The following is a 23,627-nucleotide window of genomic DNA, read 5'->3' as shown; positions in this document are numbered from 1 at the left end:
GTGACTTGGCTGATTCGCATCGCCTTTTCTATACCTTAATTTCCCTTCCCACGCTTCGTATTACTGCTTTATGCGATGTGGTCCCTGGGGAAGTGGCTTTATATTTAGTGGGTACCTGTACAGCACCTGGAAAAATGGGATTTCAGCCTATTTTGAGGCCTCTGAGATCTACTATCTTTCCCATCCCAATTAAATCCCCTGGAAGAAATTCTGCTCTGTTATGCAAGGTGATCCACAGCCATCTCTTTATTTTCTCTTTATGCTGCGCAGCAGGAATAAAGAAAAACAGAGAAAACAAATGAGCCCTTCCAGAGCCAAATGGGCTTCATATGGAGGTAATTCTTGTTTTGCTGTTGCACACACTGCAGTCATTTTTGCTCTGCTGTAATTTACCTCTCTCCCAACCAGCACAGGCTTGCACAGATGCAGCTGAAAGTGGAATGAGGTCCATAAACACTTCAGCCAAGATTAAAGGTACCCCATAAAGGCAGAGTATGTTGTTGTAAGGTATCTCCAGATGAGAGAAAAATGGATTATCCTTCAACTCGGTCACGAAAAATACCATATCACAGAGCCAGACTGTGGAAACCTGGTTTGAAACAAAACAAAACTGGTTTGAGAGGCAAAGAAAAATATATGTTATCTTGTTCTCCTTGGCAGCAAATAAGGTTTAGACGCTACAGTGTCTGACACAATTTCTTCAAGATGTCTTATCTTTTTTTTTTTTTTTTTACTGGCTAATTCCTTGTTTGCTCTTCCCCTGTTCTAGACACAGAAAACCAGTAGTTTTGCTCCCACTCTCAGTCTTCTGCCAAGACAGACCAGTCCACTGTGAAGAGTCAGTCACACCTGCAGGTGACAAATAACCAGCAAATGGCAGTGGGAAAACCAGCTAAGTAAAGGGAAAACGCGTTTTCTTGTGATGCTGAAGCAGACTCAATCATGACCGAGACCCTGGGAAGTTTCTTGCGTTTAAAATGCACAGGAAGCATTTGCCATTGTTAACTCCCTGCCGCTGTACGGCAGATTTTTGTCAAAACAAAACTATTCGTTCCTTGGGGAGATTGTGGTTTTGGTAGATAAAGGCAAAGTGAGACTCGGACTTTGGAAAGGTCTCTCTGTACTATGTGGAAATTGATAAAGCTTTCAGTGCTGCTCCCAGTACCTATAAAGAAGATTTTAAGTCGTCTATAGTTTGGGTGAGATGGAGGAGCCTTGATTAGATTCTGAAAAGTCAGCCGTTACATCCTCATCTTAGGCATTTAAGTCAGATCTAAAATTTTGCTGTTGTAAGAGCTGAAGAGCTGACTGTGATTTGACTGGGGCTTATGAGAAAGATGGGGACAATCTTTTTTTACAGGGCCTGTTGCAATAGGACAAGGGGTAATGGTTTTGAGCTAAAAGAGGGGAGATTCAGACTAGACATAAGGAAGAAATTTTTCACAATGAGGGTGGTGAAGCACTGGCAGAGGCTGCCCAGAGAGGTGGTGGCTGCCCCATCCCTGGGAACATCCCAGGTCAGGCTGGACGGGGCTCTGAGCAGCCTGATCCAGTGGAAGATGTCCCTGCTCGCTGCAGGGGGTTGCACTAGATGGCCTCTGAAGGGCCCTTGCGGCCCAAACCATTCAATGAATCTATGATTATTTTTTTTTATTATTACTTTTTTTAAGGAAAAAGGGATAAAGACCTCAATATAGAAACTGGAGAGGAGTTATCAGGGGTAACTAGTTTTTTATCGCTGCGTACATCAATATCTAGGTGGATATTCTGGCTCCACAGCCAATACTCCACAAATTATGTTGATAATTTAGACAAGGTGCATATATGCACCTTTTCCCCCTTCTACCAGGCTGGGGGCTGGGCACACACAGCCCATGCAACCCCATGCTCCAAAACTCATCCTGAAGCGTGCTCCTGTTTCTCTTTCATTCTTCCAGGCTGTCAGTGAGGTTTAAGGGCAAAAAAGTGAGAATATGTACTTGCAGTAGTCGTTGGTCGGCTGGGGAGCTCCCTCGGGTTTTTATGTTCTGTCTCACACACAGAGAGCCCTGGCCAAGGGCAGAAGCCCTTTGTGGTGGGAGGGTGACAAGTACATGGTAGGAGGCACTCTCCACCTTGTGAGGGTCTTGGAACAAAATCCACCTTTTTAATAACCTGAACTCGCTGGTTTTCACGTCAAAGGCAGTTTGAGATCTGCTCCAGTGTCCTCTCACTTTTACTTGGGCCCACTTTTCCAGGAGGTGCAAGAAAGAGGTCATGGAAGGGTTGACATACAGTCTGGGCCCTGTGCAGCAGGTGAGCGTAGACTTGAGAAGAGGATTTATCTACAGATCTAGAAATCTGAGGTGCTCCAAGACTGAAATTCCTGCCTATGTAGAAACTCCTGTGCAAAACCTGTGTTTCTTGTCTCTTGACAAGTGAAAGCATCAACCACAGAGTCCATAAAACGCCAGGTTCTGGCAGGTACTTGCAAACATGCTGGAGAACTGGTCTGGGGCCTCGGGTTTAGGTATGGTCTCCTCTGTCATAGGAAAGGGATTTTTTTGCAGGGAGCATTACCACCTTAGACTTGGTTTCTGGGTGCTATGAAGAGTAAGGGACGTGATAACAGCAGATGATGAATACAAAGGGGAAGTCATCACGGGACAGGCAGGGGTGCCACATCCTCTGCATGGCATGAAGACAGCCCTTCAGAAGAGCCCACTCTGCTCCCACTTGCTTCCTTTGACACCTGAACACCTTAGAAGTACTCAGCTGGGTTATTTTAGGACCCCGAACTGGACCATAAAGGCCGGTATGGATAAGACCAGCGTGCTATCATGAGCAGAGACAAGTGCTTTAGCTGTAGTCTTACTGCACAAATGCTGCTTTCAGGTTGATTTTTTTGTTGTTGTCTTTGTTCTCTCTGGGCTTTCTGTGTGATTAGAAGGTGATTGAGCAGGAAAAAGGATAAAATCCATTTGCCTAACTCTTCCTCGCTTATTTTGCAATGCCAGTTGTCCTCAGAGGGCAGTCCAGGAATGCCAATGATCTGTAGAAAGTTCGTCTGTTCCTAGTCACAGCCTGTCACCTCTTTGGCTTTGCCTTGCAGCCTGAAAGCAAATGGTCCCTCTGATTTGACACACCCCCCTCCCCCAGCCTGAACACTCCTTAACTGCAGGTGCTTGGGGAAGGCATCCCTCAGCTGTTACCCGAGAGATCTGGTCATGGATGAGTGGAGCAAGTTGGTTTTACTCCAGTAACCGGTGGGAGGTTGCCCTGGAGCTTTCCAGGATTAGTTAGGGACCTCAGCAGCAATGTTGTCTTTCTGGTGTGCTCCCTTGAGGGTGCAATAACATGCTGGGGATCGGATTGTACCCAGAAGCTGGGAATTCAAAGCTACTGCTTGGTGACCCAACATCAGGGACTATTTTGTCTGCAGACTTCAACGAGGTGTAGGAGCTCTGATCACATACTCCTAGTGTTGAAAAAAGGCTGTAGTTGCCAAAATAAGCGTGTCCTTTTTTCACCCTTGGTCGACGCTGGTCCTTGACATCATGCCTGGGGTTGAGAGGGACTGTGTCTTTCTGCTTATTTTAACCTGTGCTTGCACACAGCTGCGTACAGGATTGCCACATGAATAGCTGGGGTCTCACTTGGCACATGATAAGATGTCCCTTGGTAGCCTTCCTACGCTCCGCAACATCCTCCTGTGTTTGCTGTGCATCTGCAATGTAACTGACTTAAGCCATCAGACTTTCAGCTCAAAGAAAGAAACCACAAGCGTAAGATGGGGCCAACATAAATGTTTGTCTTTAAATAGACTTCACCCTTGAAAATCACCTTCACCCAAGCTGGGTTGCTGGCAACATCCTTTCCCACCTCTCAAGCCTCAACAAGCAGCTCGTGTCCAGACCTGAAGCAGTTTCACCTGTAACCGTGGACAGTAGGTGCAGCGAGAACAGCGAGTTACGGGTGTGTTCGTGAGGGATTTCTGGGCTCGAGACCTGAATACCCAGGTAGGCTTCAAGCATCCTGCAGGAACAGAGACCAGCAGCCTCATAGTCTGTTTTTGGCAGCTTGCTGAGGGGTTTATAGCTTATTTGGTCTGTCTGGGCTAGTCTGTGACCTTAAGGTTGTCCCTAAGTGTTGACGACCAACCTTGCATCTACTTTGCTGTTCTGTGCTGTAACCAGAGACCCTTTTGTGGTCAGCCAGCCAGTCAAAATATTATATCTGTGATTGCTTCAGCATCATCTCCAGAGGCTCTGGATAGTCAACACAAGTCCAGTAGCCAGGAGGGAGGAGCTTGGTGTGTATTTTGTAATAGACCAGCTCTAACTGCAATGGGTACAGAGACCATCTGCAATCCAAAAGGCACTGTGAGATTTTTTTGTTGGCTCCTGCGACCTTCCCTGGACCTTTCTGACATGTGGGTCCATTCACAGGAAAATTCCAGTTAACAGCTCCTAAAATCTGCAATCTGCTGGGCCCCAATTGCTCCATGTCAACTATTATATGTATATTACTTTCTTTTTCCCAAAAAGCAGGATGAAAAAGCTACATCAGTAAGTGCCCAAGCCTGAACTCAGCTCTTTGCTTTGTTTCTTGAGTGCCATCACATTAAAGCTATGGGATGGGATAGGCAGAGCAGTCTGAGTAAGCTGGCACAAACAGCCTCCTGGCTTGTTGGAGGAACAAAATGCTGTTGAAGCTGCGTAAGGAGGTAACTCAGTGGGATTAGAAAAATAGATTTTGCTTCTTTCTAAAATAAATGCTTTTTTAATGGAAGTTAAAAGCTGATTCGGCAAAACTGGGAGAAAACAACACAGCGGGAATTAAAAAAAAAAAAAAAACAGTTTCTGTGTGTCAGCCACACAATGTGCATCTTTGTTTGAAGCACAGATTATGCAGGAATAAAATAATAAATAAAAGGACTGCTGAATGGGGCTGACAGAGTGTTCCTTCTGAAAGATACTGAAATAAGAAGAAGAATAAATCATCTTTGGTTTACAAACAAACACGCTTGCTCATGTGCCCATCTCCCAAGGAGTAAATCAGCCCCAGCTCGCCCCTGACAGCCAAAACTGATTCAGTTCTCTGGACCAGGTCTGGAGCTGGTGTAAAGCAGGTGCTGCACGTGGCTTTATCCTGATTTAAAAAGAAAATATCAAATTGATAGACTGAGGAGAGAGCAAAGCTCTCTGCTGTTGTACAGCCACCGTGGATCCCCCCTGAGCATGGCAAGGAAAGGGAGGAGGACACAGTCCTTCAAATTGAATTCCCAAACCAGCTGCAAATTGGGGCTGGATATGATCCTACCATCACCAGCTGATGATGGCTTCAAAGCACACAGAAGGAGAGAGGTCTCATCCCATATATCCTTCCCTGAATAAGACAGCAGAGCACAGGAGCCAGCACTGCGACCCCGGCTTATCTTGGGGGACTTCCCAGCAAAGTTTGCTGTTGGTGTGAGTCGCAGCGGTTTCTTCTGGATGCTTGAGCCAAGATCCATAAAGACGTCAAGGCGGGAGCCCTGTAAATGCCTTTGACCTTTCGGGGTGTGCTGTTCAGCTCCTATAGCGTCTTCCAGTGAGGTGTGGGGGGCTGATACTTGGCAAACAGGCTTGGCCTTTGGTGGCCTCCACTTTGGCTGGGTTCACCATGCCTGCTGCTGTTGTCGCAGCTCCTGGTGGGTACTTCCACACCACCTGGAAAGCGTTCATTGCATTGGCTTTACAAGGTGGCCAACGTGCCCAGCAGCAGCATGACCCAGCAATGCACGTGTGCCTTCCGCCCTCCTGTGCCTTCCACCTCTCCGTGGAAGTGGAGCAGAGCCGTTTGCCTTTATAAGGTGCAGGCGAGGAGGAGCTCCTAGCTGTGCTTCTCCTGAGAAGTCCTAGGAGAGGATGCAGATTGAGAAGTCTGAGCTCCGAGTGGCTCTGCGCAAGCGACGCTAAGGGCTGTGTCTCTTCCAGCCTTGCCAGCGCCCAAAGGGTTATGTCTGGCAGCAGATGGTGGCCTGGCTTCAGCAAGATCTCCTCCGCCACTGTTTGTGGATGAACCTTATAAAATCATTTCTCCGATCTCAGCTGCTTTGATGAATGGCTCTGGGAGTGCAGGGACACAGGAACCCACGTACATGCTGTCCACTCGCTAAGGTAATGTCATTGCTCAACTTACTCTGGGTGTTACTGGGGCCGTGAGCGGGGTTTCTGCTCTGGGGTGGGAGCAACTCATCCTCAGGTACTTCAAAGCTTGCCCTGGATGCTCTTCTATACCTGATCATTTCTTAGCAAAGGAAGGGGGGAATGCTAAACTCTTCCAGGAGTTCCATTTCGGGGGGGCTGAGCACATGGGAAGAAGATGAGAAGGAGCTGAGGATGTTGGCTGAGCTTTGGAGAGCGTTGAAATGGAGATTGTCCTTGGCCGAGCTCTGTGCTGTGAGGTTGTTTCCCACCAATGGCAGTGGGAAGAACCTCCTGGGTAATGACACGTCAGTGGATGGGTTGGGAGTGGTGAGGTTGAGCCAGATGGATGGAGCATAACTTCATGGTGGAGAGGAGTTAAGAGTGGGTGAGTAATGGGAAACGGTGAAGGTGGAAGGAAAAGACTGAGAAAGAGGTGGGCTTGGACTTGGGGGTCAGAGGGGCAGCTGTCCCCAGCCACAGCACTGCTGGTGGGGTTGCACCAGTGGCCACTGGAGATTTTAATTCTCCAGCCAATATTTGGGCGGAGATATTGAGCCTGTGGAGGACAAGCGTGGGCTCACTGTTTCTCCAACTGAAGTCAGGGGTGGAAGGGGCTGATCCTTCTAAAGCTTGGCAGAAAAAGCCATGAAGAACATCGATATGGATCTGCTGGGGCGACGCAAGTGGCTCGTGGGTGGGAGGCGACCCCAGGATGCGGCTGCAGAAACACGAGTGCAGGTTGACTTTCACAAGCTGCAAGGTGAGAGGAGGGAGTTGTGACTATGCAGAATTAACTAAAAAAGTTGTTGTCTTGTGTGGTTTCTGGAAACTAGTGATGAACAGCAGAGCTTGGCTCTGGCTCCGGTGGCCTGTACAGGATGTGATATGAATTAACATGGTCTTTGTCAAAATGTTGTTGGTTTTTTTTAATACACAATTTTGGTATAAGTAGAAGACCGGGAAATTTTTTCAGGTTACTTTCTTCTGTCCCAGTTATTTCTAGTATTAGTGATTATTATCTTATGGAGATAGTATCTATTTAAATATCATAAGTCTATTTGATTTTGTCCTTGCCTCCCCCCACTACTAGTCGCAATAGGACTAGAAGAAACGGAAACACTGGTGGGCTGGTTTTTTCTCTTTTACTCTTTCTTTTTTTTTTTTCATTTTTTTTTCCTTGATCGTTTGACAGCATTTCATTTATACAATCAGGTTCATTGCTTCTCCCACGTAGTTGGCAGGTTTTCTCCACTTATTTCTCATGGTCTTCCAGTTAGGGAGGGGAAACAACTTTAAAGAACACTAAAATCCTATTGCAGAGCAGCAAAAGTTAATTGAGGATCTTTGGATCAAACAGAAAAAATGAAGCTTCTCTTGGCTCAGCTTTGTGAAGATGCACTAGATATAAAAAGTTCATCGTGTCCTGTTAAGTAGCTGTTGGCCAGAACGCAGAATTGGTCTAGGTCAGGGCTTTGATGTTGTTACTGGAGCTGGCTTGGAGGCAGCGTGTGGCTTGGACTTCAGACAAGAATTTAGGTCAGTAACTGAGGAAGATGGGAAGAAGAAATGGGGGGGGGGGGGGGGGGGACGTGTATGAAGTTTACTTTTTCTAAACTTATGCCTTTTGCAACTAGTCTTGCAAAGTACAGGGCACGCTCCTCACCTAGGCGTTCAGCAACAGGTCAGCTTCTGTCGCCTTCCTGGACCAGCATCTCTCCGTGGGTTAAAAGCCACCAAAGTTCTGCTGAAGCTGGAGGAAAGACTCCTGCAGATTTCAAAGGGAACCCAGCTGGAAGACTTGTGCACGTGCCTAGCTGTGTTCGGCGTGCGTGTCCTACGGAGCAGTGCCCCGGCGGATGAACCTGAACTCATGCGAAAGCGGCTGGTCAGAGCTCTTGAGCCAAGGACTCCGGAGCCACCGCTTTCTCGGCCAGGAGGAAGCTTTCCAGACACAACCTGCAGAAAAGCAAACGTGTCCCTGCTTTTGCAGCTTTGGCTTTGCTGACGGAAATCATTATGGAAAATACGTACAGTGTGTAAAGGTGCTGCTTTTTTCCCAAGAATAGATGTTCTACCATAACAGCCTTTTGAAGTGTCCTTCTCTCCCATCTAATTTTCAGGTTTTTTACCTTCTGACATATTATAGGGGGATGGCCGTGTAGACCGTATTAGATCAGGCTGAACAAGTAGAAGAAAGCTTCAGTAAGCAAAATAAACTCATCAACGACTTCTCTTCCAAGCAGTTCTCATTCACAGAAAAGACCGCGCACCCTTCTGGTGTGCGTGCTGAGCAGTTATCCAAGGTCAAGGCATCTGGGGTCTGCCTCTGTCCCTGGCTTGGGGAGCGCTTCTAAGGCAAAGCTGTTAATCTTCCTGTGCCACCAGTCGATTTTGTTGGTGCTATCTGTGTGTTAAGGCATCGAGGATTGCAGCCTTGCCTGATCACAGGATGGAGGGTTGGGCTGCTCTCGCTCCCAGGCTTCCTTCATTTGTGCTCTGATGTTATTCACAGCGGTGCAGGCTGGTGATGACCATCTCGTGGATGCATGTTCCTCAAAATAAAGTCAACACTAACAAACTCTTTCTACAGAGAGCTGAAAGCTTTCTGAATCACCTTAGTCACCCGTAAACCAACCAGATCCACCGTTCTGAAACTTAGAGAGAATTTTCAAGCTTTATTATCCAGCAGATACTTTGAGGTCTGTCGCTGGAAGTTGTCTCCATTGCAATGCGTGAATAACACATAATCCAGCTTTTCCATGGCTGTTTGTTTAATGGGTTATTCAAAGAACCGTCAGATTCGGCTGTTTCACAGAGATCTGCGGAGCAAGGATCTTCTTCTCATTAACATCTGCAGATTTTATGGTATGGGAGTAATATTGTTTCAGTTATACTTGCTTAGCTCCAGCTAAGCTGCATGTGGCCTTTCTCTTCATAATTTGGTAGGATACATCTGTTCTCAGCCAAAACCAGGATATGGGAAGCCGTATGGAAAGGAGGAAAAAAATCAACCAGATCTGCCTTAAGGTTTGGTCCAAGTCCCCTTTCATTTCTTACTTTGCCTGTTTGCAATAATTAGGAGAGGTGGAGCAGTGTGTCCTGGAAAGCCTTATTTTATTGGTCCGTTTTCCTCATTTTTCAATCTTATTACAAGTCAGGTCAGAAGAAAAGGATCCTTAACATTTGCACTTGGTCTTCTTTATACAATTTGCCATAAACATCCTAAAGCTTTATAAACAGCTGCAAAACAACCTAGAACAGAAAGGACAGAGATAGGAAAAATTGATAATCTAGCAATAAAAAGTGACCTGATTTTCATTTTAAACTTGGGCCAGCTCTTGGTCGAGCTGTGTTATCCACCCCTCTGGTCTCCCAATAGTTTAGCATGGATTTACAGAAGTTGCCAGCTTCTTTGTGTTTGCTGCTGGGCTGGACGGGATCGCCAGGAGGGCAATGAGCTGTATAATTTATGTTGGAATGTCAGCATCTGAACAGGCGTAAAATTACAGCTCGTTATCACGGTCCGAGGAGCAGGATCTTGGGTTTCTTGGACGGTCACAGTCATCTTTGGGTGAGGCTGCTTTTGGGGACTGCGGAAAAGCTTTACCTGGTGGAGCGGGGCTGCCTCGTTATTTCAGCACGGGAAGCCAGCAAAGAGTGTGCTGTCCTTGTTCCTGAAAGGACTGGCTGGTCTTTCCCTTCCCCAAACACAGCCATTGTGTGGAATTCATCCTGCCCAGATTTTTGTAGCTGGGAAAATACGTGAGACAGATACATGAGACAGCCTGTACCTCCTGTGTCAGGGACTTCTGCTGACCACCGGCTGAAGGGGTGGTGTTACACCTGGAAATGGGGGAGAAGTGAACTCCAAAGAGACTTTGTGTTCAACTTACCCACAAAAATGGGGTTGCTGGGGTTGCTGTATCTGATGAAACAGCGCCCGATTGCTGCCGCTCGCGGGAGCTGGTGCGTGCACTCGGATGCTGGAGCTGGGGCAGCCCCGGGTGGGGGGCGAGGAGGATTGTAAAGCATTCTCCGTGCGGGGTGTATTGTTCCTCCGGAGATACAGCCTGACCTTTGGTGGGACCTGACTCGTGGGTCTGAATGGAGGGGCTGTGAAAAAGCCATCCCAAATAAACCTGAGGGAGGGGGAGGGATGCCAGGCAGCTGAGAGCACAGGGATCAGCCCCACAGCAGGTCCAGCCTCAGCCCTGCCTGGCACACGTTTGGGGTACGCCTGCTGTGCTGATCCTAAATTTATTAGAGACTTCCAAAAAATGGCCCTTTCCCTTGTTTTTTTTAATTTTGTCTAGTGCCCAGCCAAGCTCAGAACTAGGGGAGCTGTGCAAGGGTGCATGTTGATGTGCCAGGAGGTGGGATGTTAGCCTCGATAGGCAGAGCAGCAGCAGTGGTGCCTTTGGGAGCCCACGTTTGCTGTGTGGAGAGCCAGATGCCTGGAGGGGCTGCCCGTGGATGTGAAAGAGCTGCAGGCTGCTCCTCCTCTCTTGTGAGCTTATATTCTTCAGTCTTTTCCTTGTAGAGAGCCGTTGGTATGAAAGGAGCCAGCCTCTGCTTGTCCTTGCAGGAGAACCACCCTGCAAGAGGCATCGGCCCTTGCACTGCAGCTGTATCTGAGGGGTAGGATGCAAAAAATTAGTCCCAGATGTCCAGAATGACTTCTGGTATTAGTACCCTCCTTTGCACAGCATGGAAAGTAGCCCCACAGGAAAACAAGGGAAAAAAAACCCTCCAGCTCTGGGGTGCAGAATAATTGGGGGCCCTGCAAGTGTCAAACAGCCTCCCCATTGCTCTGCCAAAGCTACAAAAGTAGTTTTCCTTGCAGTCCAGCCATGGCTGGGCTTTTCATAGGAAAAGGTTAACTAAGTAATTTCATGTAAATCTTCCCCAGCTTGGAGGTATTTACTTTGTTTGCAAAGTCCTTCTGTTGCTGCTGGATTTGTGCCACCAATTTGTGTCAGGGGTAGGCAGAGCACAATGAGACGTTTCCCTGAACTCGATGGCGTGGCTGCTGGGAAAAGCCGGTAAAGCTCAGGTAGTGATCAGATTTGGGTAAGTTTTCTTAAAAGTATTTGCCAATGGGCTAGCTATTGAAGTCAGGCAAAGGTGATGCATTTCAGGAAAAAAAAAAAAAAAAAAAGAAAGACATTTAATGGAAGAAAAAAGCATTAATGCAGGAAAGCAACAGAGAAGAGGGAGTTTGTCCTCACTTGTCCTGACTAGCCTGGCACAGCAGCAACGGTTTTTCCAGAGTCCACTGTGTTCACTGCAATAGCCATAGAGAGCAAACGACACCAAATCTTGCTTTCCCCGAGCCAAACGCAGTGGAGGTATTGTTATGGCTGAAAGAAAACAGGGTGGGAAGGAAAGGCTGACGGTTTTGGTAGCATCCCCTGCTGAACAGGTCTTGGCAAGGTCCTGCACGTGGGTCAGCGCAATCCCAAGCACAACTACAGGCTGGGTGGAGAATGGATTGAGAGCAGCCCTGGGGAGAAGGACTTGGGGGTGCTGGTTGATGAGAACCTCAACATGACCCTGCAATGGGTGCTTGCAGCCCACAAGACCAGTTGCATCCTGGGCTACATTGGGAGCAGCATGGGCAGCAGGTTGAGGGAGGGGATTCTGCCCCTCTGCTCTGCTCTAGTGAGACCCCCCTACAGGGCTGCGTCCAGCTCTGGGGCCCCCAGCACAGGAAAGATGTGGACCTGCTCGAGTGGGTCCAGAGGAGGGTCATGAAGATGCTCAGGGGGCTGGAGTAGCTCCCCTGTGAGGACAGGCTGAGAGAGTTGGGGGTGTTCAGCCTGGAGAAGAGAAGGCTCCGGGGAGACCTTAGAGCGGCCTTCAGTGCTGAAAGGGGCTGCAGGAGAGGTGGGGAGGGACTCTGGATCAGGGAGGGCAGGGAAAGGGTGAGGGGTAATGGTTTCAAACTGCAAGAGGGGAGATTGAGATGAGATGTAAGGAAGAAATTCTTCCCTGTGAGGGCGGTGAGACACTGGCACAGGTTGCCCAGACAAGCTGTTGGCTGCCCCATCCCTGGCAGGGCTCAAGGCCAGGCTGGATGGGGCTGGGAGTGACCTGGTCTGGTGGGAGGTGTCCCTGCCCATGGCAGGGGGGGTAGAACTGGATGGTTTTTGGGGCCCCTTCCAACCCAAACCATTCTGTGATTACAGCTGTTGTAGGGAAGAAGCAAACAGAAAACCCCTCTACTGCCACCCCGACAGGGATTTTTATTTAGTGATATTCACTCTGCCAAAAAAAGTTGACCCCTTGGGCACTGTTGAAATCATGTTGTCACTGCCAGGCTACAGCTAGAAGTAAACCTGTAACGTTGTATGATGGGCATCGCGGGAGCTACCAGTCAGGAGTGGAGAGCGTGACTCTGCTGCGTTCCTGAAGGCACTCGGTGGTGTGCGGGTGGAGGGGACAAGCCTACTTCGGGAACACATCTTGGAGAGGACTTGGAACAAGGGTGCTGGATAAGGGCATGTCCTTGCCAGCACCCACCTGGCTGCTGGCTCTGCCTTCATGTCCTCTTTCTGCTGGTGTCAGTGACCTGCAGCAGAGGGACAAGATGGCCACACGCTGCTGTTCTGGCAAGGCACGTTCAGGCTTGTGGTAAATCAATAAGACTTCACTGATTTTTACAAAGTCCTTTATTATTTTTTTTCTTAAGGCTTATAAAAACTGTTACTCAAAACCAAAATGTTTAAAACTTTACATATGTACAATATGAGAAATAAATTATGTTTTAAGTCATACAAAAACCACAATATACAAATAGGGCTCTGAAACCACTCTAAGTATGGCACGGTGACAAGTCACAGATACTTACCAAAGGCTTCAGTTATTGAAGCCTTTACATAAAACCATAGGAAAAAAAAAAAATCTTCAAATGTGCTTGCTTTGGTTGGATTGAAGCTCTACAAAAACTCAGAGAATTGCAGGCCTCAGAAGGACTTGCTAAATCTTCAGAACTCAGCGCACCATCTGGCAACACCACTTTTTGAGATTGCCTTTCTGCATGCCAAAAAGGCTCAAGAGTTGTTACACCAAGTCTTCTTCCAAAAAAGAAAATAAAACCAAAAAAAAAAAAAAAATCTAGTTCACCTCTGACAAGGTCCACTCTGCTGTAGCAAGCAGGACGGCTGTAGGGTCTGTCAAACTCAGAGCAAAGCCAAGTTCACCTGGCACCAGGAAACCCAATCGGGAAGTTGCAGCAACGAGGGTAGGACATCATCTGCTTGGCTCAGTTAAATACACAAAAATAAGGTCTTAATTGCTCACTGGTACTACAACAGTATCTGAACAGAGGCAAACACATTCTCAGTAGTTAAAAGGACTGGTGCAAAGCTCTCCTGAAGCAGTACTGTTCGTTACCTTCCTCCTCCCATACGGTCAGTAGAAGGGCAGCTGCCGTTTGCCTCTTACAAAGAGACCAACACATGGGACCGGGCAGTCTCGCTGCAGATGGTGACTGGGGAGCAAGGAGCAGCTGCCAACACCGTCACGTGCCATCTGCACCATGTTCTGCCCTAGGTAGGGGGAGGACAGGGTACTACCTTCTTCTAAGGTAACAGAGAGAGAGATTTCCGTATCAACTAGACACAGAAGGGATTATTTTTAGGGCAAGGAAAGGACAACTTGAAGTTAAGTGGCATTGTGCTTATTCCCACCCCTCCTCTAACATCCCCACACACTTGACCTGTGCTGGTCTCATCTTCCCACAGCCCATAGTGCTATCAGACCCACGGTAACGCCTATGCTAGATGCTAATTTGTTCTTGGCAGCTCTGTCACCAACAGCCTCAGGGGCAGTTAGCATGGTTATCTTCTCAGCTCCACTGGCAGGCAGACCAGAAGATCATTGCTGAGGTCTAGATCTGTGAAGATCTCATCCGTAGTCCTGGTTAATGGGAGCAGGGCAGAAAATGCAGCGTGTAACAGGTCAAGGTAAAGTTAAATACACAAACCAGGCTCCTAGAGGAAGGGAGACTGTAGTATTAGTTATTCTAGGTCTAGGACCACAGTCCATCAATTGCTCCTCAGTTTCTTGCACCTGATCCAAGATATTTCATCCTGAAGAGCTAGTTGCTGTAAGTGCTACCAAGCCAGGTTTTTGCCAGAGCATCTTGCCACCTGCACGGTCTTCGTGCATCTAGCTTGCTCAGTTGTGAGTCTTTAGAGAAGTCTTCAGAGCAAATTTGAGACAGACCTGGGAAAAGCAGAAAGGGGGAAAAAAAAAAAAATCTAGTTATATGCAGATGTTGAGAGGAGTAATAAAGAATTCCTAAGAAACTCCGAGACACTAAGAACAGGTTTAGTCAGTACAGGTTGGTATTTTATTCTGTCAGAGCAGCACTTTGCCCAATAGCCACTCAGTGAGAGCCTGAAGCAGACATTATGCAAGCAAGCAGGCTGCAAACAGAAATTACAGGTCTTGATGCTAGACTCTGCCTGTTTGGATCCATTCAGGGTGGACAGACGTTTGCAGACTCAGTCTCCAAGCAGGGAACCATCACCTTCCAGTGACTTGGCAGGAATGGAGAGCTGAACAGCAAGTAATTGCTCGTGATCTCTGGCAGGAAGGATCGTTTCTTAGAAACCATAGTGCATTGGAGCCCAGATCTGCTCCTCTGCCTCGTGCAGAAGCTGTACTCCATGAGTAAGCAGGAAGGGCACATCTGCCAGCAGTTCTGTTTTACGAGGGTTACTGAGTAGCCTATCAAAACAGCCTTTTGTTGTACCTGCAGGAATATTTACTTGATCTTTCAAGACTTGTGGCAGAGCAACAAGTTTTTACACAGGGGTTTCATTCACGGATCTGTTTGCTACTGTATGTAGCACAGCTTGCTGGTTTCTGCCAAACCTGGAACAGTTCCAGCTCGCATTTCTGAGCTGAGCTCTGCGGCCCAAGAAGGTCGTGCAAAGCATGACTTCCACAGGGCTTTGCTAGCCCTAACAAGCACTTCATCTCTGTATTAGAAACGACAGAGCTCGTGAGTTTACAAACTGAAATTTGAGAGGGGCCAAAAGGCTGGGCCATCTGAAGGAGACCATCTCCATCTGAAGGAGACCATCATTTAGTCAAATGAACAGGGATTCATTCAAAACATGACCAGAGGCAGTCTGAAGTAATCAAGCTGTCACTGCTGAGACCAGACTTACTGGAAGTCATGCTCTGAGGACTGATCCTAGGTGTCTGGAAAGTCTCCCAGAGGTTAAGCAGGGATGAGATGCTCTGGCAACAGCTGAGTTTACACTCTCCTGAACCAGAAGAGGTGGGCATAGCCGGAGATGAAGCGGCAGGAGTCGCTTCTGTAACACCATGGCAAGCCCTCAGCTGTGTCTTGCTCATGCAGTTGAGCTCGAGCTTTAATCAAGAGCTTTCTTGGAGGCTCAAAAATCTTCTGCGGGGCTGAAATGATCTCTGAGGCAATCTCCTGCGCTTCCAGCTTTCCTCTGTTCTACAGGGCAGTTAATAGGTGCCTCTAATTAGCTCTCCACTACTGCACAGATCTTGGGTACTGGTAGCACCTTGTTTTTAGCACCTACCACAAGAGCAAGCAGACATGTTCTTTAGGCCCAAGAATTGTGTTACACCAATTTGGTAGTAGGCATGTAAAGGTACAAGATGACAAACCAAGATCAGAAGTGAGGACAGTATCACCTAGTTAGTGGTAATTAAGACATACATGAAAATTAAGTCTAATAGCTGGGAATCTTGGGCTATAATATATCAAGTTGGGGGTTTTTTTTGAAAGAAAAAGGGGTTCTAAGAGAGTAAACCAACAAAAAAATGGCTCCACTCATCCCAGCACAGCCACATGCATCAGACAGGATTTCTCTTAGCTGATTTTCCCTACCTTCTTTGCCATTCCTCTGTGCACTTCACAAACCAGAGCTCTTTACCAGGAGATATACTGGTTAGCTGGGAATCCTCCACACAGAAAGCAAACCTAGGAGGAGGAATCAGAAGTCAAGAGAATGTAACTGTGCCCTCCATGATTAACAAATAACATGTAATACGGCTTGCAGACAATTCTAGGACAAGTTGTTCGGTTTGACATCCTTCCTGTGGAGCATCTTGCCATATCATTAGCCTATCAAATGGCTGGTTTCTTTCCCATTTTAATATTTTATTTGGGGATCTTTGCTGCTACTACCCTGTGTTTCACAGATTGTAGAAACTAGGATGCAGAATACCTTACAGATGATCAGTGTTGCTTATTTAAAGCTGAGAAACGTGGGAAATAGTCAATATCAACTGCTGTTCTTTGACAGATCTGGGTTTCCTTCAGAACAACACGAACACAGGATTTGGGAGTGTGGTGCTACATGCTTGGCAGCTTTAATTCTTGTTGGTTGCTCAGGTAGCTTTCCAATTACAGAGATCTCGGAAGGAGCAATATCGTGCTTAAGGAGCTGGTGTCACCGTGTCACCAGCTGCAGTTTTAGGTCTAACTTGTTGTGCCAAATCAGCACATTAGGCCTGTAAATAATGGCCACACCTATCTATGTTTCCGCATTTTTTTGGCACTGTCAGTACTTTAACCCTTCAGGTTTGATCTAAACCGTCTTGAAGTTGGCTAATTCAGTCCCCAAGGGCAGGCAAGACGGTGTCACAGTGTCTAAATGATGCAAAAGAACATTCCAGCTCTGATCTGCAGTGACTAGTTTTGCTTAAAGCCTAATTTGCAACCTCGTGCTGGCAAGTAACCCACTCTCCTACAGCGTGAGGGAGCAGTAGCTGGTAACATTAAAAATGAAAGACACTTCAGGATAGCAACTAATTTCAAACCGCTAGCTTTTCTTGCTAGATTCTGAATATTTCTCCATTCGATTGAAGTTTCGAGTCAGCTCACATGCAGCCTAACACAATTATTACCTCTGTTGCGTTTCCCCTGATTTCACACGTATACGTCTGATATGCAGCTCCTGGGAAGACTTCACAGGCTGATACCAGTAGCTCTTCAGCTCCTTCCACAGATCATACCATGACTGAGATGTTCCCTCCCAGGTGAGCTTTATTTTTAAAAGTTCACCCATGTCCTCTTCAGTATAGACCAGGAAGGTGTTGGTAGCATTCAGGCCAATTTGATCAAGCCTGAAAGACAAGCAGAGACTCAACACTTCTTCCTTATGGAAGCATGCCAGATGCTCATTCATTCCATGCCAGAAGTTAAACAGAGCCCTTTGCAGCTTATCAAGTGCTCCATGTTCAACTGTCACCAGTTAATTACTGATTACACTAAAGAAAGTGAGCTTGGACAGCTGGTTCAATACAATGCATCAAGTATTTGGCTCAGCCATCCCTCCATAGCTTAATTTCAAGCCTTGTGTTTCTTCTGGGAGAGGCTAAAGGAGGTCAACAATGCCTCCAGAGATATGGGTGCTTTCAGACAAGATCCAAATCATAGAGGGGAAAAGCAAAAAAAAAAAAAAAAAAAGCAAAACCAAAAAACAAACTTCAACAATGAGCCATGAAGGCTGATACATAGAGAACTGGGCACAGCAAATTGCTTTCTCAGCCATAAATTAAGTTACTGGATGAAAAGTTTTTTGGCTGGTGATGAAGCGAGGCTGCTAGGCTGAGGAGCAACACGAGGGTTACCAGAGAAAAAATAGATGATGCCGCCTGGTCTAGTCCCAGTGGCCTTCTTACTTAGGTAAACACAACAGGCCAGCTTGCTTACATTTCTAAAGAGAGAGGTTCAGAGTCTCCATTGGTGCCATGAAGGGTGACGGAGAAAGTGGGATCAGCCTCTCCCAAGCTCTTGTAGCTGAAGACATGCATTTTCATCTGATAATGGTAGACTGGAGAGAAACAAGGAGAGCACAGATGGAACCAACTTTGCTGAGAGACAACATTGCTCAGCATCACTCTTTGTGAAATAGCGTTGGCTGGCAAAGACCAGACCCTTTCTTCACTGGGACAGCGCTGATCCCTTTTTCCTGCCCTTACTGACAACCAAATTGACACTTGCACGACCACAGCAGCAGGTCCGCTCTGGGGAGGGCTCCCCAAACCTTACACTGCTCTAAGGTTGAGGTGGACCTGCAAGTACGACACGTGTAAACTGTAGTTCTGCTCAAAAGGCAGGGCGTCCTCACGGCCAGAGTCCTGTTGATTTGACGTGGTGGAAGGAGCACAGTAGTGCCCCAGGACAGCAATGCAGCCAGGTAACGGCCAAACACTAATGCCTGGCGCTGCGCTGCTTTGAGGTAGTGCTACTCTTCCACCTCTACATCTTTCCCAGCATTGACTTTGGGAGTCTGCTCTCAGACTATGCTCTTTCTAAGAGGGGAAATCATACCTTTGAACGGCATGTCAGCTCTTGTTTTCAAGTACATCTTGCTGTTTCTTTTGTTCCGCGTTTTCCTGGCATTGTAGCCAATGCCGCTGCAGCGGTTCTTCCGGCAGCTCAGGCAGATGCCCTTCTTGAAGCGACTGGAATCGGTACATTGAAATGCGAAGCTTTGTTTATCTTGGTTCACGAGGGAGTCCACGAAGAGGTGCACAGACCGCTCGTGTTCGCATTTAACAACTTCACCAATTGCTAGAGAAGCAGAGTTGCAAGGGATACGTTTTGTTTAAGCATTCGTCACCCCAGCAGACGGTAAGAAGTAGTAAGCTATGCCCTTTTGTGGCCCAACATGAGCTGACCATGGCCAAACTTGAATATTTTTCAAACAGTGGCAATTCAAGAGATTAGTGGAAGACACTTGAGGAAGACCAATCGTTTAGTGTCTACCATGAGGAGAGCTTTAAAGGGGATTCTAGACCCAGCATAAGATGCCCATAGTTTATAATCAGGTGCTACAGTGAGAACAAGCTACTTCAGAATTAAAAGCAGGTCTAGTTTCTAGCAACTATCTCCAGTACTACAGGCAGTTTAGGAGTAAAGAATAGTTTTCTCTGCTCTTGTAAATCAGACCATCCCCCAGCATCAACCTCAGTCTATTTGTGAGGGGTCTATAGTGACCAGAGGTAAAATAAGTAATGAGAACTTACTCCCGTAGGCAATTGCTCCCAAGACATCACTTAAGCCACAGCCAGGCTGGAAGTCTCCCCCATTGGGGTAGATGTCAACATGGCCTACAGGCATCTGGATCCCAATGCTTACACCTAGTGTTTCCCTCGTGTAGGTGTGAAGGACATCCACGAAGTTAGCATCATCGGGGGAGAGGCGCTTGCTAGGGTCCACTCCTTCAAACATAGGGCCAGCCGGATCCAAGCCTGGTGTTAGAGACAGCACGCAAGACGCCGGGTAAGAAATTGGGTTATTTCATACAAAATATAGAGAGAAGCCTGCTGCTAGCAGCCCTCCTAACCAGGTGCTACAGTCCCCGCCTCATTGCTCTTACTGCCTCCCCAGATCTCTTCACCATGGGCTCGCTGAGGGAACAACCGGAGGTGTCCCACACCACTTTTGGTGGAATACAACCCAGCAGTAGCACCAGTCTGCTCTACAGCGATGGCTTCTGATGGCCTGTTGGAAGCAACGAGTCTTTGCGAGGTCACAGCGAAGAGATACTTCAAGAGGCAGCAGATCACCAAGCGCCGAAAGAGGTACAGCACCACACAGAGACCGCTGGTAGCCTTGGCGACATTTACTCTATTTTCAGACTGGATGTCTGGGGGCACTAATACAAGTTTAAGCAGCAGCCAGGCAATCCCTGCATCTGAGGTCCCATGATGGGTTTGGGATGTTTTGTTAACCCCAACCTGAAGCTGTGCTCCTGAGCCGTTCCCCAATCTGAGTATTAGGCCATTTTCCTGCTTAACTGAAGACAGATATTTATTGCTAGGCTCTGAGGAATTCTCACTGCCTTGTACATGCTTAATGCCACCCCTTGTACCAGGCCCTAAGTTCTCACATGTCGAAATCAGCTTTGCCCTGGAGTCAGAAGCGCTCTCTTCAAGATATTTTCAGAGCGAGGGGTTGGGGTTTGGGTTTGTTGGTCGTTTGGGTTTTTTTGACCAAGCATCCCAGGGGACAAACTGCCCCTAATAGCTCTCACTTCCATTAGTTTATGAGCTATAATTACAAAAAACAGTATCACTCAGAGGCTTAGGATTTGGATAGTAAGAGCTTCAGCTGGGCTTGTTTTGAACCCACGTTTAACTTCAAATATATTCAAGATCAGGTTGTCCTCTGAAAGCTTTTTTCATTGAAACCCTCCTACATTTGGGGTTCAAAATTAAGATACTTTCTCATCTGAAGAGACCCATGCTCCCCACTGCCACCACAGGTAGGAAACTCGTCATTTCTGAATGAGCAAGCCCAAAACAACATCGCAGCAACACAGGAAACAAGCCTCTTCGGGGAAACTCACTGCTGCTAAGGAAAGGTAGTGCTCAAAAAGCCACTTGCCTGTAATTCTGCCTATTGTCCCGTGGACGTGGTTACCAGCAAAGCCGGCAACGTGGGCGCCCAGGCTGTACCCGATCAGGTGGACATTCTCGAGCCGGAAGAGTGGGTTCTCCTGCAAGGAAAACAAGATATGATAATTTTCCTCCTCTGTCTTTCACAGCAGCACCTGGCACCACCCCTATCTGCAGGACTCTGAAGTCCAATTCTAAGAAAAGACTGGAGGGAGGGGGCAGACAAGCATGCCTCACTCTTTGTTTCATCAAGACAAGTACAAGTTGAATGGTTTGGATGGCACTTGTGGCTTGTCCCCAACTACAGTACCCAGCTTTCAACCCCAGTTCTTCATTTAAGCAGCATCTGGAGCAGCTTCGCCCCAGGGAGCTGCCAGCAGGCCTCGGTGCTGGCCATGGACTCAAGCACCAAGCGTAGCACCGTGGGCCTTTTCCTTCTCCTCTTCCACCCTCTTGCCAAGCCAACACTGACTTTGAACATCCAACTCCTGAGATCTTGCTCAGGCAAGGCTCCTAAATCTGAAGGCCACTTCAACACCACTGACCCAAGCACGACGCAAAAGCGGCATCTCCCAGGAAAGCACGAGGGCTGAGCTCAGAACCTGAGCTATGAGCCATCACCCCACCTTGGGATTACACCAGAGCCTTCCCCACTCGTGAGCGCTGGAGCTGGTGAATGCTCCGTTCCCTTGTGCAACAGAACCTCGTGGAATATTACAACAGGGACCATTCTTAACCAGCGTTACCTGTAACCAGTCGAGCAGCCTCGCTATGTTTTTTCCAACAATTTGTGTGTTGTTCACAGCATCGGTGTAGAGCTGGTGGGCAAGCGAAAGCCAATCCACCACAACCACATTGGCATCCTTCTCCCTCTCCTGTAGAGCAGACACCAAGCTGCCCAGCCAGGTTTCGAACATGCCACTCATCTAAAAAAGAGACTCGGGTGTTAGTTTCCAGCTCCCAGGACGCAGATCACATATTCACGGTTAAGTTATTTGTATACCATTTACATATGCTGCTCCAGCTGTATGCTGCTCCTCTGCAAGTCCCACTGCACCAATGGTGTAAGAAAAACAGGTTTTGAGAGACTCTGGATGTCACTAGCCACCTTGCCTATTAAGGCAGGAGGGAGGGGCATTCGTTCCGTGCCCCTTTATCTCTCTTTTTCTCAAGAGTTTCAGAAATTCTGATGAATTGCAACATTATTTTCCAGCCCTGGCACCGCTGTTTGCATAAGCCCTGGTAGAGCTGATAAGTCCCCTAGTGCCACACACTTGGCCAGGTCAGGTGCAGGAGAGGAAAGTTTGATAAAAGCCTGCCCGCCCTCCGTTTCTTTACCGAGGAGACCATGAAGCAGAAGCGAAGGCTGCGGGCACCCAGCTAAAATGACAGAAAGTCCATCCGCGTGTCGAGCCTTCATAGCGGTGAGTGAGCTGGGTTTGAGGGAATATCTCAAGGTCCCTTTACTGCGTCCACGTGGTACGGATACGATCTTGAGCGGCTGGGCGATTTCACCGAGTACAACCCACATCGCTTTGCTCCAGACACCTGAGGGGCGGCTCCTAAGAGGCCGCAGTGCTCAAAACACGAAAAGTTACCCTAAATCCCCACACATCCTAGAGACACAGACCGTTTACGGGGCAGTTTGCTGCGACACCGAGCATCGCCTAGAGCCGCGCGGGCTCCTCCGTACTCACCGTCCAGCCGTGAATGATGAAGAAGGTTTTAGCTGTCACGTTGAACTTGCAGTCCTCCAGGCACTTGGGGTGGCCGATGGCGAGCGCGCAACCGTCCTCTTCGGTGGCCGGCGAGGAGCGGAGGTTGAACTTCACCTGCAGCTTCGGCGCGGCCGCACGATCGCGCCGGTCCTCCAGCAGCTCCGCGACGGTGGCATCTGCAAATCAGCGGAGGAGGAAGGGTCAGCAAAGCCCCTCTGAACCCACCGCTGGGCTTCAGCCTCGCTTGCGGCTCCGCGTCCCGCGTGGGACCGCGCTCGCTCACCCACCTCCTCCTCCTCCTCCTCCTCCTCCTCCTCCTCCTCCTTCCAGCCGCGCAGCCTCCGCCACCCGCGGAGCGCCCCCCGCCGCGATGCAGCAGCTCACGCCGGTGCACAGCAGGAGGACGAGCCTCCTCATCGCTCGGAAGGACGGACGGACACGGGACGGACACCGGACGGACGCCGGACGGACGCACGAACGGACGGCGGGGCCGGGGCTCCGCGGGCGGCGGGGGCCCTTTAAGGGCCCGCGCGGGGCGGTGCTCGTGGCCCGATGGGGCCGGCCCTGGCGGAGCCGGCCCGTAGCGCCGCTCCTATTGGTCACACCCTCTCTGACGTCACGGAGAGTTTGAATGGAAGGGCCACGCGCCGGTAAGGGGGGGGGTAAAGGGGGGGGGCGGGGCGCGGAGCTCACGCGTGGGGGCGGCCCGCGGGGGGAACCCGCCGGGGGGGGGGGGGGGGGGGGGGGGTGGTCATGGATGGGTCCGCAGCGGGAGGGGACCCCCCCGAGGGGTTAAAGGTTTGGGTGGGTGAGCCCGTGGGGGGGTCACGGGTGGGTCCCCAGCAGGAGGGACACCCCCCCCCGAGGGGTGGAGGGCTTTGGGTGGGTGAGCCCGCAGGGAGGAGGGGGTCACGGGTGGGTCCGCAGTGGGACGGGACCCCCTGAGTGGTGGAGGGGTTTGAGTGGGTGAGCCCGCGGAGGGTGGGGGGCCACGGGTGGGTCCTCAGCAGGACAGAACCCCTGAAGGGGTGGAGGGGTTTGGGTGGGTGAGGCCGTAGGGGGGTTCATGGGGGGGACCGCAGTGAGAGTGCACCCCTCAGTTATCCTAAGGCCCTGTGGATGGCTCGTTCCTCGGGTGGGCAAAGGGTTGGGTGGGCCGGCAGCGCTCCTCCGCTGCACCCACTGACCCAGGCGCCAGCGTGGGTCTGCAGTTTTCAGCCCCACCCGTGGGAACCCCCCAGCCCTTTGCCACTCACGATGCTCCGGACATAATGGGCACAAGATACATCCCGAAGGGCATCCCCCAGCTCGCAGCCCAGCAGCTTCTGCATTCACA

At 49.0% G+C, this 23,627-nt stretch overlaps 1 protein-coding gene across 1 annotated transcript; it reads right to left on the bottom strand.

Moving 5' to 3' along the window:
- Window positions 1-14,377: 14,377 nt before the first annotated feature.
- On the bottom strand, window positions 14,378-22,708 carry LIPG (lipase G, endothelial type). The gene is made up of 10 exons (XM_086479291.1): window positions 22,640-22,708; window positions 22,271-22,441; window positions 21,320-21,499; window positions 20,563-20,674; window positions 19,200-19,424; window positions 18,502-18,744; window positions 17,881-18,001; window positions 17,073-17,291; window positions 16,051-16,143; window positions 14,378-14,399 (listed from the first exon to the last, which is right to left on the bottom strand). Exons 1-10 carry the CDS (start codon window positions 22,706-22,708, stop codon window positions 14,378-14,380), a joined length of 1,455 nt encoding a protein of 484 aa, XP_086335417.1.
- Window positions 22,709-23,627: the final 919 nt, after the last annotated feature.

Source organism: Leptosomus discolor, chromosome Z, assembly GCF_034619465.1.
Source record: "Leptosomus discolor isolate bLepDis1 chromosome Z, bLepDis1.hap2, whole genome shotgun sequence".
Classification (NCBI taxonomy): domain Eukaryota; kingdom Metazoa; phylum Chordata; class Aves; order Leptosomiformes; family Leptosomidae; genus Leptosomus; species Leptosomus discolor.
The sequence above is the reverse complement of the archived record's forward strand: the minus strand, read 5'-3'. Positions and strand labels throughout refer to the sequence as shown.